This window comes from Quercus lobata, chromosome 5 (genome assembly GCF_001633185.2).
Source record: "Quercus lobata isolate SW786 chromosome 5, ValleyOak3.0 Primary Assembly, whole genome shotgun sequence".
In the NCBI taxonomy this organism is placed as follows: Eukaryota; Viridiplantae; Streptophyta; class Magnoliopsida; order Fagales; family Fagaceae; genus Quercus; species Quercus lobata.
The window spans coordinates 20,274,182-20,286,593 of NC_044908.1; the positions used below are offsets into that span (position 1 = coordinate 20,274,182).

The 12,412-nt window shown below is 37.9% G+C and overlaps 2 protein-coding genes across 2 annotated transcripts; one reads left to right on the top strand and one right to left on the bottom strand.

Annotated features, from left to right (window-relative positions):
• Positions 1–282: 282 nt before the first annotated feature.
• On the bottom strand, positions 283–786 carry LOC115990134. The gene has a single exon (XM_031113990.1). It carries the CDS (start codon positions 784–786, stop codon positions 283–285), a length of 504 nt encoding a protein of 167 aa, XP_030969850.1.
• Positions 787–10,731: 9,945 nt separating this feature from the next.
• On the top strand, positions 10,732–11,867 carry LOC115990135. The gene is made up of 3 exons (XM_031113991.1): positions 10,732–10,957; positions 11,176–11,374; positions 11,546–11,867. Exons 1-3 carry the CDS (start codon positions 10,732–10,734, stop codon positions 11,865–11,867), a joined length of 747 nt encoding a protein of 248 aa, XP_030969851.1.
• The last annotated feature ends 545 nt before the right edge of the window (positions 11,868–12,412 follow it).

The following is a 12,412-nucleotide window of genomic DNA, read 5'->3' on the forward strand; positions in this document are numbered from 1 at the left end:
CAGTTGCTCCAGATGGTTCCATAGTATTTTACAGTCCTTGGTGGTATGTCCCTGCTCTTGGTGGTACTGGCAGTGAAGACTTTGGTTGCGCCTCAAAGGGTCTCAACTAATTTTGTTTGGCCATTTAAAGTATGGCTCGTTTTTTATCTTCTCAAAAACTTAATGCACCAGTTCTCTGAACACGGCATTAACCACTTGAGGAGCTATAGGCTCAGATTGCCCAGCAAAATCCCTTCGGGGTCTGTTATTGTTGTAACGATCCGACCTAAAATCTCTCCTCTCCTAAGGGATAACCATGCCCTTTCTCTTGCCTTGCTGCTGGTCTTCTTCAATTCTCTTATACTTGTCAATCCAATCTATAAGTTGGTGTATACTAATAACAAGTTTCCCAGTCAAAGACTTCCTTAAGCCATGCTCAGTAGGTAGGCCGAGCTTGAAAGTGCTAATGGCTATAACGTTAAAATCACCATCTATCTCGTTGAACATCTCCCAATATCTGTTCGAATATGTTTTCAGGGTTTCTCCTTCTCTCATGGACAGAGACAACAAGAAAGCTAAAGGCTGAGGAACCCTGCTACACGTAATAAAGTGGGATCCAAACGCCTGAGTGAGTTCCTTGAAGGAATCAATGGAAGTTGCCCTCAGACCATCAAACCACCTCATTGCCACAGGCCCTAAACTGGATGGGAATACGTTGCACATCAAGGTCTCGTTCTTGGAATGTACAGCCATCCTTTGATTGAAGTGGCTAACATGCTCCACATGGTCTGTTCTACCATTGTACATGGTGAATGTGGGTTAAGCGAATCGCCGAGGAAGTCTCCCTCCCTCAATCTAGCACGTGAAAGGTGATTTAGATATTTGGTTGATTACTTTACTCATAACGTTGTTTCCCAGGCCTATCAAGGATGAATTTCTGTTTCTACGCTCATGATGATAGTCCTCATCATATGAGAAAGACTCACTAGGAGGAGTCCTTGATCTGCACCTATAGTTGCCATCCTCTTCACCATCAGAAGAGAAGTCAAAATTGGATGGAGCTCACTTTCGCCGATCATGGCTCTAGCTTCTCTTCAGGTGATCAATTTCCTTCTACATGGCTTTGGTATCTTTCTCCTAGGAGATATGGCTACCACCTCGAGAATGGCTCTTACTAGTATGGGCAGTATGTACACTCCTCTCCCGGTCTCTCCTCTACTCAAGTTCATGGAAGTGATCTCGTTGAGACCCCATGGATTCTGCTTGGTTTGAACCTGAACCTACCATAGTCGAATGTCGAACTCACTATCACACCAGTAATTCTCACAGATGGTGCCAATTGTAAGGACTAGATTTGAATCCCTAACCCAAAAGATATATGGACTGAGGCCCAAAAAGCCCAAAACAATGAATTTGTAAAGAATGAGTTGGAAAACTAGGCTCTAATGAATCAGACAAACACAAAAGTAGATTTAGATGACAAGAAGATGTAAATGGATAGGTTTATAATGAAGAAAATCGTCCTTGGCAAAGTCTGAGAAGATCTGTTCTTATATATTTCTTTCAGATTTGATTACAAAGTCAGTTCTTAATGCTATATTAATTTTCTCTTTGTTTCTCGATCCCCTCTTTCAGTGCTCTCTCCTTCTTTTATAATCTCTTCCCCTTTCATCTTTTTGCTCCACGTGCATGCCAGATAGTTGGTTTTGATACTTGTCCCATCAGAACCTTTCATAAGTCTCCACATAGTAGTTGTAAGGCTGAAATCTACTGTTCAGGTATCATCTCCACATTAATGCAGCCAAAGAGTTAGCTACAGTGCATTTAATGTTGAGACAACAGCTTTCTCTTTAGATATTTTAGGACTCCTCCCTATTTGATGCCTCTGCAATACTTATCCGCACCAACAGAACTTCCTGGAATGTTACCTTGGTCGACAGACTACCTCTTCGGATCTCGGCTTAGCTAGCCAAGAAGGCATTTATCCTCGGACCATCTTGTTAAGCCATTATGACCAAAATTGACTTCTTTATTCACCAACACAGTCTCTTCTGACAAAGATTCCTTCTCTTCGGACAAGCCCTCGCCCTCAGCTTGGGCCACAGGCCCAATATACTAATAGATAATGAACTCCTGGGCTCTATGCCCCTATAGAGATATATATATATATATATATATAGATATATATCCTTCCAGCCTTTATAATCTTCTAATCATGTCTCCATTTGTTTTAATATTATTTTAATCAAAGTTATTTAATTTAAGATAAATTTAATCATGCCACTTTTATCTTGTGCTCTTAGAATATTATTATCATTGGAATTCACTTAATCCTTAACAAAAAAGCTTACATCATTATCTTTTTAGAATACTTCAAAGAAATCCTTTTATATTTGTGTTCTTATTTTGAGATCTTTATAAATGTTAAGGATTTTTTATTATTATTAATTTTTTTATTTTTACAAATCACATATCATCTTCTCAATGATTTATAAGTCATACAAGTGATTGTAAAAAAAAAAAAAAAAACCTTCATTTAACAATTTGGTGACAACATATTGTCCATGATCAACTAATTAGCATAATAAAAAAAAAAAAGAAATAAAATCTAGACACTCATTATTACATTTTACCCAAAATCACCTTTATACTAAATTTATAACCTCTCTCTCTCTCTCTCTCTCTCTCTCTCTCTCAAGTATTTTTCCCTTCTTATTAAAGAAAAACATGAGAGCACAATTAGTTGTAACCATATATCAAAATAAAAACTAATATTTGTAATATATATTGTTAAATCACCGATTGTTTCAAAAACTTAAACTATTAGAATGTGGTAAATTTAAACATTTAATCTCATATTTCTAACATTTTCCCCCACGTGTGGGCTCAAAATCCCTTTTAATAGATGAGGCCAATATGTGAGATTTTGAATGAGAGGTAGAGTGGAGGAAATAGTAAACAAACTCAAGTCCTCTTGCTCTGATACCATATTAAATTACCAATTGTCTTAAAAACTTAAAGCGATCTAAGTTATCATCTACCCGAGGAAATGAGAATATAGAAAAGTTGAAAGTTCAAATAGTGTGTAAAACATCTATGAACGTTTAGACCCCCAAATACAAAACTACCAACACAAGCTTATAATCAAACAATATATGTGCGGAATATGAAATATAAGCTATAACCAAATTGATAACACACTTTAAACCATAATTAATCACAATCACAACAGTAATTAAAAGGTAAAGAGAAAGGGAAGAAAGAAGCAAACACAAAGATAACACGGCGATGTGTTATCGAAGAGGAAACCGAAGTACTTGGCGAAAAACCTCTCCGCCACCCTCCAAGCAGTCAATAATCCACTAGAGAATGAAGTTGGGATACATGAATAACAGAAGACCCTCCAAACCTAATCTACCCAGTACACTTAAGCCCTCCAAGTTTCTTGCTCCAACAAGGTTACATCGAACCTTGTCTTCTCTAGCTTACCGAATCTCGCAATTGCTCATTGTATCAACCAAAATGAATTGGTCCCTTTTGAACTGCTTCCCAAGCACCAAAATACCTCCTCATTGATATGTGTATGGTGAGATAAGGATTTGGCTAATGTATCTTTTAAGGATATGTCAATGGAGAGGGTGAGAGTAGAGGAATTTGGAGAATCAAAAGATGAAGATTACGGATGAGTCAATCTTGTTTTTTTTCTAGAGTTTCTCTCTCAAAATTCTCTCTAGAGGCTCTCTACATTTCGTGGGTATAAGGGTATTTATAGTAGGGTGTATCAGGAATGCAAAGAGTCAGTTACAACCAAACAGGGCATTCTGGCGACTCGACCTCGCTACTGGAACAAGTCGCGAGTTTGAGTCGCGAGCTAACTATCTGGCCAGACTGGAAGTTTTGTCCTGTAGTGCTCCAGCTGGTGTGACTCTTCAGCTCCCCTTGCATGCTTTACACGTGTGCCATTCTGGCGACTTGCCAGTCGAGCTAGTTGTGAGACCCAGTCGCGAGACTCCCTTGAATTGCACAATTCTTGAGATTTCTTCACACTCTTTCACACACTACCCTTACATAATTCCCACCTAAATACAGGGTATTTAATTGCTAAATTACAACCAAATTTGGCATAGAATAAAGCCAACACATAATTGAATAAATTCAACCTTACAATCTCCCTCTTTGGCTATTCCGTGACAAAACCCTAAAACAAACTCTAGACTTAACATGTGAGTTGGGAACAGTTGCCAAAACTCACTCACATCCTAATTCCAGAAACTGTGAAGCTCTTGAACCATATGAACAAGTATTTCCTGAAAACAACAACACAAGATGATCATTGAAATCAAAAATCTTGAAATGCATATGGAGCAAGCATAATGCGATCAAGTAGTAAAAATTAAAGCAATAAAGCATGGCTTGACCAAACAAGAACAATCACTATAAATAGTTATCACAATGATCATTCATACAAGGAATGAACATCCAGACATGCAAGCTAATAAGTTCAATGCAAAGTATCATTTGCATGTCCAATACTCAACCAATACAAGAACCTAAAGTAATTGCATCAAGGATAAAAAAAATCCAACAATGGCACAAGAGTGATGTACTAAAGAAAATGCATAACATTAACTGAAAGTACTAAGCTACAAAGCAAAGGTACAAACCCAAAATACTGAATATTAACTAAAATATTTAAACCAGTGTACCAAAAGCTTTAAACAGAAGTAATGTAACCATCCAAGAGATGAAAGGAACTATAAACAAATAAGCTGTAAACTAGACTAGCCAATCAATGGTTAGACTATCCAAAAGTATGTGTGTGTGTGTGTGTATGTGTGTATCAGTTTCCTCCTTTTGAGCTCACACAACTCCCCCTTTCAATATGCACACTTCCCTTCTTATGTTGCTCTCCCCCTTATTGTATGCTATCGACCAATCTATACAATGAGTTGTTCTCCCCCTTTTTGGCCCGAATAGCTAAAGGCTCTCCTCTAGTTTTTGTTGAATAGCATCTAATTGTGTCTCAATGGTTGTGAGATGCATTTGAACTTGATTCTTGGTGGAGTAGAGAACATTTTCAAACACGGAAATATGCTGATGCAAACCCTCAAACAAAATATTCAACCTATCAGCTTGAGAGCTAGATTGTACATGCTGAGTGCTAGTCGTTTGTAACTCAAGAGTGTGAGGAGATGCAGTCTCGATCTGCGCAGGCGAAGTGTGAGTAGCTGAGCCATGACAGGAAGGAGTGGCATGAGGAAAAGATTCACTCTTAGGTACTTTGGAAGAGTGACTTTTGCTCGCTTAAAGGGACACCATGGATATTGGTCGAAGACGAACCAGTATTTTTCCATCTTTTGGTGGATGAACGCCTTTAAGAGCCATGATTTTCATGAGCAAACTACAAAAAGGAAGACATGTTCGTGTTGCTGTTCGTGTTGTTGTTTTCCTTATTATCTGGAAAATGTGAGCACAAATATCAATCGAAACTCTAGTGATGAGATCACATAAGAACTGGGCTCTTCTAAGGTTGATGAATCCAGTGTTAGACAATGGATAAAGGTTGAAGAACATGATCAAAGTGAGAGCTTTCAGTTCAGGTGCAAACTTTGTAGTTCCAATAGACGTGCCTTTGGATGAAATCTCATGATCTGGCCCAAGAATTTGAAGAATATCTTGCACTTGAGGAAGTCTTCCGTCATACTAAGTGAGGTCTGCATTTGCTGGTCGAGTGATCCAAAGGACCTTTGCATCAACCAAAATGAATTGGTCCCTTTTGAATTACTTCCCAAGCACCAAAATACCTTCTCACTGATATGAGTATGGTGAGATAAGAATTTGACTAAATGTACCTCTCAAGGATATCTCAATGGAGAGGGTGAGAGTGGAGGAATTTGGAGAATCAAAAGATGAAGATTGTGGATGAGTCAATCTTGTTTTTCTCTAGGATTTCTCTCTCAAAATTCTCTCTAGAGGCTCTTTATATTTCGTGGGTATAAGGGTATTTATAGTAGGGTGTATGAGAAATGCGAAAGGTCAGTTTTCATCAAATAGGGCATTCTGGCGACTTGACCTCGCAACTGGAACGAGTCCTAAGTTTGAGTCGCGAGCTAACTGCCTGGCCAGATTGGAAGTTTTGTCTTGTAGTGCTCTAGCTGTCGTGACCCTTTAGCTCCCCTGCATGCTTCACAAATGTGCCACCTTTGGCAACTTGCTAGTCGTGAGATCCAGTCGCGAGGCACTTCTTAAGTGCACACATCTTGAGCTTTCTTCACACTCTCTCACACACTACCCTAAAAAATTCCCACCTAAATACAGGGTATCTAATTGCTAAATTACATGCAAATTTGGCACGGAATAAAGCCAACACATGATTGAATAAATTCAACCTTACAATCTCCCCCTTTGGCTATTCCGTTTCAAAACCCTAAAATAGACTTTAGACTTGACATGTGAGTTGGGAACAGTTGCCAAAACTCACTCACATCCTAATTCTAGAAACTGTGAAGCTCTTGAACCATACGAACAAGTATTTCCTGAAAACAACAACACAAGACAATCATTGTAAGCAGAAATCTTGAAATGCATATGGAGCAAGCACAATGCGATCAAGTAGTAAAGATTAAAGCAATAAAGCATGGCTTGACCAAACAAGAACAATCATTATAAATAGTGATCACAATGATCATTCACACAAGGAATGAACATCAAGACATGCAAGCTAATAAGCTTAATGCAAAGTATCACTTGCATGTCCCACACTCAACCGATACATAAACACAAAGTAATTGCATCAAGGATATAAAATCCAACAAGGGCACAAGAGTGATGTACTGAAGAAAATGCATAACATTAACTAAAAGTACTAAGCTACAAAGCAAAGTTACATATTAAAAAGTACTAAATAGAAACTAAAATAATTAAACCAAAGTATCAAAAGTTTAAACAAAAGCACTGTAACCATCCAAGAGATATAAACACCATAAACAAATAATAAGCTGTAAACTAGACTAGCCAATCAATGGTTAGACCATCCAAAAGTATGTGTATGTGATTGTATCAGCTTCCTCCTCTTGAGCTCACACAACTCCCCCTGTCAATATGCACACTTCCCTTCTTGTGTTTCTCTCCCCCTTACTCTATGCTATCATCCAATCTATACACTAAGTTTACTCTCCCCCTTTTTGGCACGAATTGCTAAAGGCTCTCCTTTAGTTTGCGTTGAATAGCATCTAACTATGTCTCAATGGTTGTGAAATGCATTTGAACTTGATTGTTGGTGGAGTAGAGAACAGTTTCAAATCCAGAAATACGCTAATGCAAACCCTCAATCAAAGTACTCAACCTGTCAGCTTGAAAGCTAGATTGTACATGTTGAGTGCTAGTCGTCTGTAGCTCAGGAGTGGGAGGAGACGCAGTCTCGGTATGCCTAGCATAAGGGAAAGATTCACTCTTAGGTGCTTTGGAAGAGTGACTTTTGCTCGCTTGAAGAGACACCATGGATAGTGGGCGAAGACGAACTAGTATTTTTCCGTCTTTTGGTGGGCGAACATCATCAAGAACCATGATCTTCATGAGAAGACTACAAAAAGGAAGACATGTTCATGCTGCCATTTGTGCTGTTGTTTTCTCTATTGTCTGAAAAATGTGAGCATAAATATAAATCGGAACTCTGGTGATGAGATCACATAAGAACTATGCTCTTCCAAGATTGATGAAGCCAGTGTTAGACAGTGGATAAAGGTTGGAGAACATGATCAATGAGAGAGTTTTCAGTTCAGGTGCAAACTTTGCAGCTCCAAAGGATGAGCCTTTGGTTGAAATCTCATGATCAGGCCCAAGAATTTGAAGAATATCTTGCACTTGAGGAAGTCTATCATCATATGGAGTGAGGTTTGCATTTGCCGATCGATTAATTCAAAGGACCTTTGCAATCTTGTCAAGAGTGATGATGAATTCCTTTCCTCGTACCCAACACTTCAATTCAACCCCGATGAATCTAGCATTTTAGTAGAACTCCTTAACTAATTCATCAATTGGGTCCTCGAAGTTCCTAAATAGATCAACCCAATCTTTCTCTTCAAAAATTCTAGGAATAAAAGTTGTTCCCAAGGTATCAAATTTCACAATCCGTTCCACCACAATAGGAGCTTCTTCGAAAATGCTGGAGAAAGTCTGAGAATTAAGGGGAGTCCGGAATCTCTCACTGTTTGAGTCATGAGATGAACGTCAGGTCCGTTTTGAAACAGGGGATGATGGAACATCAATCACGGGTTCTTTTCCACGAGAGGAATGGCGAGACATCTATAAAAGAATAGACATACAGTAGAGAACCAAGTGCAAAACACCAACACACAAACTTGATTAGATCCAAGTTAGTCCATGAAATAAGCACTCAGTGATAGTTAGGAAGAAATATCACTCAAGCATGTTTAAATGAACCAACTATGTAGTAATGTGTAGCTAACTTGATTGAAATGCAAAAACATGGCATTTATTTAAGCATGTGCAGCACTAGTGCATGTGGCAGGGACGGACCCAGGTAGAGGGCTAAGGGGGCCCGAGGACCCCCCTGGGCCCAAAAAAAAAAAAAAAATTAGCAAGTAAAATTTTCCCAAAAAAAAAAAAAGGGCTTGGGCCCCCTTGAGATTTTAGCTCAGACCCCCCTAGTTTTTAGCTCAGGCCCCCCTCCCAAAAATCATGAACCCCTTCCCTTAGCCTATCATCCAGCTAGCTCAGAGCAGAGCCTATGACCCATGTAAATCTAAAAAAAAAGAAAAAAAAACTCAGCTCTCAGCAGTCCAAAACCAAATGGAGAAAGCAAAAAAAAAAGGGAAAAAAAAAAGAAAAAGAAAGGAAAGTGAGAGGCGAGAGCTGCGAGACAGAGAGATAAAGATAAAGATAGAGAGTACTCAGAGACCCATCTTGATCAGAGACCTGTGTCGCCATGACGGAGAGAGACAGAGAGCCGTGTCGCTGTGACAGAGAGAGACAGAAAGCGAGACGAGAGCGAGACCCAGTCCAGTATGGCAATACCTACGCCGGTGAGAGCGAGACCCATGTGAGACGAGACCCACTTGTCGCCACTGCCGCCGGTTGCTCGATCTGCCTAGCCAACCCAACTTCGAGCCTTCACAGTTCACAGATATTTACTCTTATCTTTTCCTTCAAAACCTTGTGATCTGAGAATCTGAGATTCACAGAAACTGTGCTTGTGCCTTGTGGACTTGTGGTGTTTCATGTTTTGTGTTTTTACTGATGAGTGATGAACTGAACTGATGTTGGTGATTGTGAATTGAATCTGTGCTGCCTGTGGTGCTTTTTTTTTTTTTGTGGGCTTTTTGGCTTTGTGACTCTGTCACTCTGTGTTTGTGACTCTCTCTCTTACATTATATAGATAAGAGAGAGAGAGAGAGAGAGAGAGAGAGAGAGAGAGAGTAGAGTTTGTAGAGATAGTTTTTTCTTTGTTAACTGGTAGTTGGGCATAATAGGGACAAGTGGAGTTGGGCAACGGACAAGTGACAGAAAAAAAAATAAAAAAAAAAAGGTAAAGTTAAGAAAAGTTTTTGTTAGTAGTGTTGGTAGTGGGATTCATTGGGTTAGTGGGTCAGAATTAGAAAGATGGAGACAACACAAAGACACAAAAGACATAAATAAAGGCAGACCAAACACAAAGACATAAATAAAGGCAGAACAAAGACAAAAAGAAAAAAAAATCATATAATATAAAAAATTGTCACACAAATTTAAGAAAATAACGGTGATTCTTATATGATTTTTATTTTATTTGTAGATCATGAAAAAATCAACTACAATGCTTGATTTTTTCAAAAGAAAAGGTTCAACTTCAAATTCTTCCGAAGTCAACGTGGAATTGCCAACAACTAATGTTGCTATTCCAATTCTAGAAAATGTGGATGTTCCTATTCCGGAAAATGTGAATGTTCCAATTCTGGAAAATGCGGATGTTCTAATCTCTCAAACACAATTTCAAAGAATTAACCTTGATTCTTTGTATTATGATCTCGGAACACACAAACAAATATGGGGAATATCATGTTAATCAACGTGATGAAATTCGATGGGCTTACATTAAAAAAGGTCCGCACCAACCTCCTCTAAAGACATTCAAAAAAAGTGGAAAGCGCAATCGTAACTTTCAAGCTTCTTGGTTTAGAAATAATTCAAAATGGCTTGAATATTCTCCTACAACAGATGCAGCTTATTGTCTACTCTGCTTTGTCTTTCATAATCCAAATGTGGTTGTGGGACAAAATACATTCATTGTTGGTGGATTTAGAAATTGGAAAAAGGTTGGGGGCAAAGATTGTTATTTTCAAGGTCATATAGGAAAAGATCCTAACTCAGCTCATAGAGTTGCTGAGCAAATGTGTAAGGATTTGATGAACCAATCATAGCATTTGCAAAGGGTAGTTGATCATTTCACTACTGAACAAATTGCAAATAATCGGTTGCAACTGAAGGCCACAATTTTTATTGTCTGATATCTTGCCTTTCAAGCTATAGCTTTTAGAGGTCGAGATGAAAGTTTTAGTTCATTAAATCATGGGAACTTTCATGAATCATTAGGTATTGTGACTTTTTGGAATGAGAAGGTTGTTGAAATAATAGAAAAAGCTCCCAAAAATGCAACCTACACATCACCTAGGATTCAAAAAGAAATTCTACATGTTTTCTCAGCCAAGTGAAGAAGGCCATTCGGGAAGAAATTGGTAATGCAAAGTTTGTATAATGGTTGATGAAGCTCGTGATGAGTCCATGAAAGAGCAAATGGCTGTGGATTTTAGATATGTTGATGCAGAAGGCTTTGTGAAAGAATGTTTTTTTGGGCTTATTCATGTTGTTGACACTGCGGCTTTGACTTTAAAGAAGGGGATATATTCTTTGTTATCTCAACATTGCTTAGATATACAAAATATTCGAGGGCAAGGATATGATGGAGCAAGCAACATGCAAGGTATGTGGAATGGATTACAAGCTTTGATTTTGAATGATTGCCCATATGCTTACTACATCAATTGCTTTGCACATCGCTTACAATTGGCATTAGTAAAAGCATCAAAACAAGTTGTTCCCATTAGTCATTTTTTTCTTACATTGCTTTTTCTGATCAAAATTGTTAACGCTTTATGCAAGCGCAATGAGCAATTGAAAGTTGCAATGCTAATGAAATAGCACGTTTGATTGATCTTGAAGAGCTTGAGACTGGAAGGGGACTTAATCAAATTGGCACTTTACAACGACCTGTAGAAACACGTTGGAGTTCACATTTTAGATCAGTTTCTAGCTTATTAAGGATGTTTACTTCAACTGTTGAAGTTTTACAAAATATAATTGATGATGCAATTGATGGAGAACATCGAGCAGAAGGAGAGTCAGCTTATGATGGTTTAACTTCATTTGAATTTGTCTTCATCTTGCATCTTGAGAAGGAAACTATGGAGATTACTGATAAACTTTGTCAAGCTTTGCAAAGCCAATCTCAAGACATTTTAAATGCCATGCATTTAGTTTCATCTACTAAAGCACTTATTCAAAAATTTAGAGATGATGGATGGAATGGCTTACTCACCATTGTGATATCATTTTGTGAGAAGCATTGCATTGATGTCTTGGATATGAATGCTCATTATGTTGTGAGGCGAGGTCGAGCTTGTAATCAGCAAGATAACGTTACAAATGAGCATCATTATCGAGTAAATATTTTTTATGCTACAATAGATTCTAAACTACAGGAACTAAATTATCGATTTAATGAAGATGCAATGGAGTTACTTAGGTTTAGCTCAGCTTTAGAACCTCGAGAGGCATTCAAATCTTTCAGAATTAGTGATCTTTGTTTGTTGGTAAAGAATTTCTATCCATAAGATTTCACAGATTATGACAAACAAGTGTTGGAGAAAGAGCTTTATCATTTTGAGCATAATGTAGTCCAAGATCCAGAGTTCAAAAAATTGAAAAGTTTATCTAAGTTGTCTCAATGGTTAGTGAAAACTGGAAATTCAGAACACTTCAAACTTGTTTATAGAATGGTAAGACTTGTGCTTACTCTTCCAGCTACTACAGAGCGAGCATTTTTAGCTATGAAAGTTGTCAAAACTAACCTTCGAAACAAAATGGAAAATAATTTTTTGACGGACTCTTTGATGTTATACATTGAAAAGGATATAGCTTCGACATTTAGTTTGGATTCAATAGTAAATGATTTTGAAGATTTGAAAGAGCGTCAAGTTCCCTTTTCATAGATGATTGTATAAAGAAACAATAATGTTTCGTGTCTTTTGTTTTTGTTAGTAGATTGTATCTTAATATATTAAGAAACAATGCTTTTTGGGTATTTGTCTTGGTTGATAGTTTATTAATACTATATGAATGCGTATTTGAAATTCCCCCCCCCCCCGGCTTAAAGTCC

Excerpts from the sequence above, each read along its gene's own strand:
- LOC115990134 (XM_031113990.1), bottom strand. The coding sequence starts at position 786 with ATGTACAATGGTAGAACAGACCATGTGGAGCATGTTAGCCACTTCAAT.
- LOC115990135 (XM_031113991.1), top strand. The coding sequence starts at position 10,732 with ATGGTTGATGAAGCTCGTGATGAGTCCATGAAAGAGCAAATGGCTGTG. Across the intron at positions 10,958-11,175 it reads TGGAGCAAGCAACATGCAAG|CACGTTTGATTGATCTTGAA; the intron begins GTATGTGGAATG and ends CTAATGAAATAG. Across the intron at positions 11,375-11,545 it reads GAACATCGAGCAGAAGGAGA|AGATGATGGATGGAATGGCT; the intron begins GTCAGCTTATGA and ends TCAAAAATTTAG.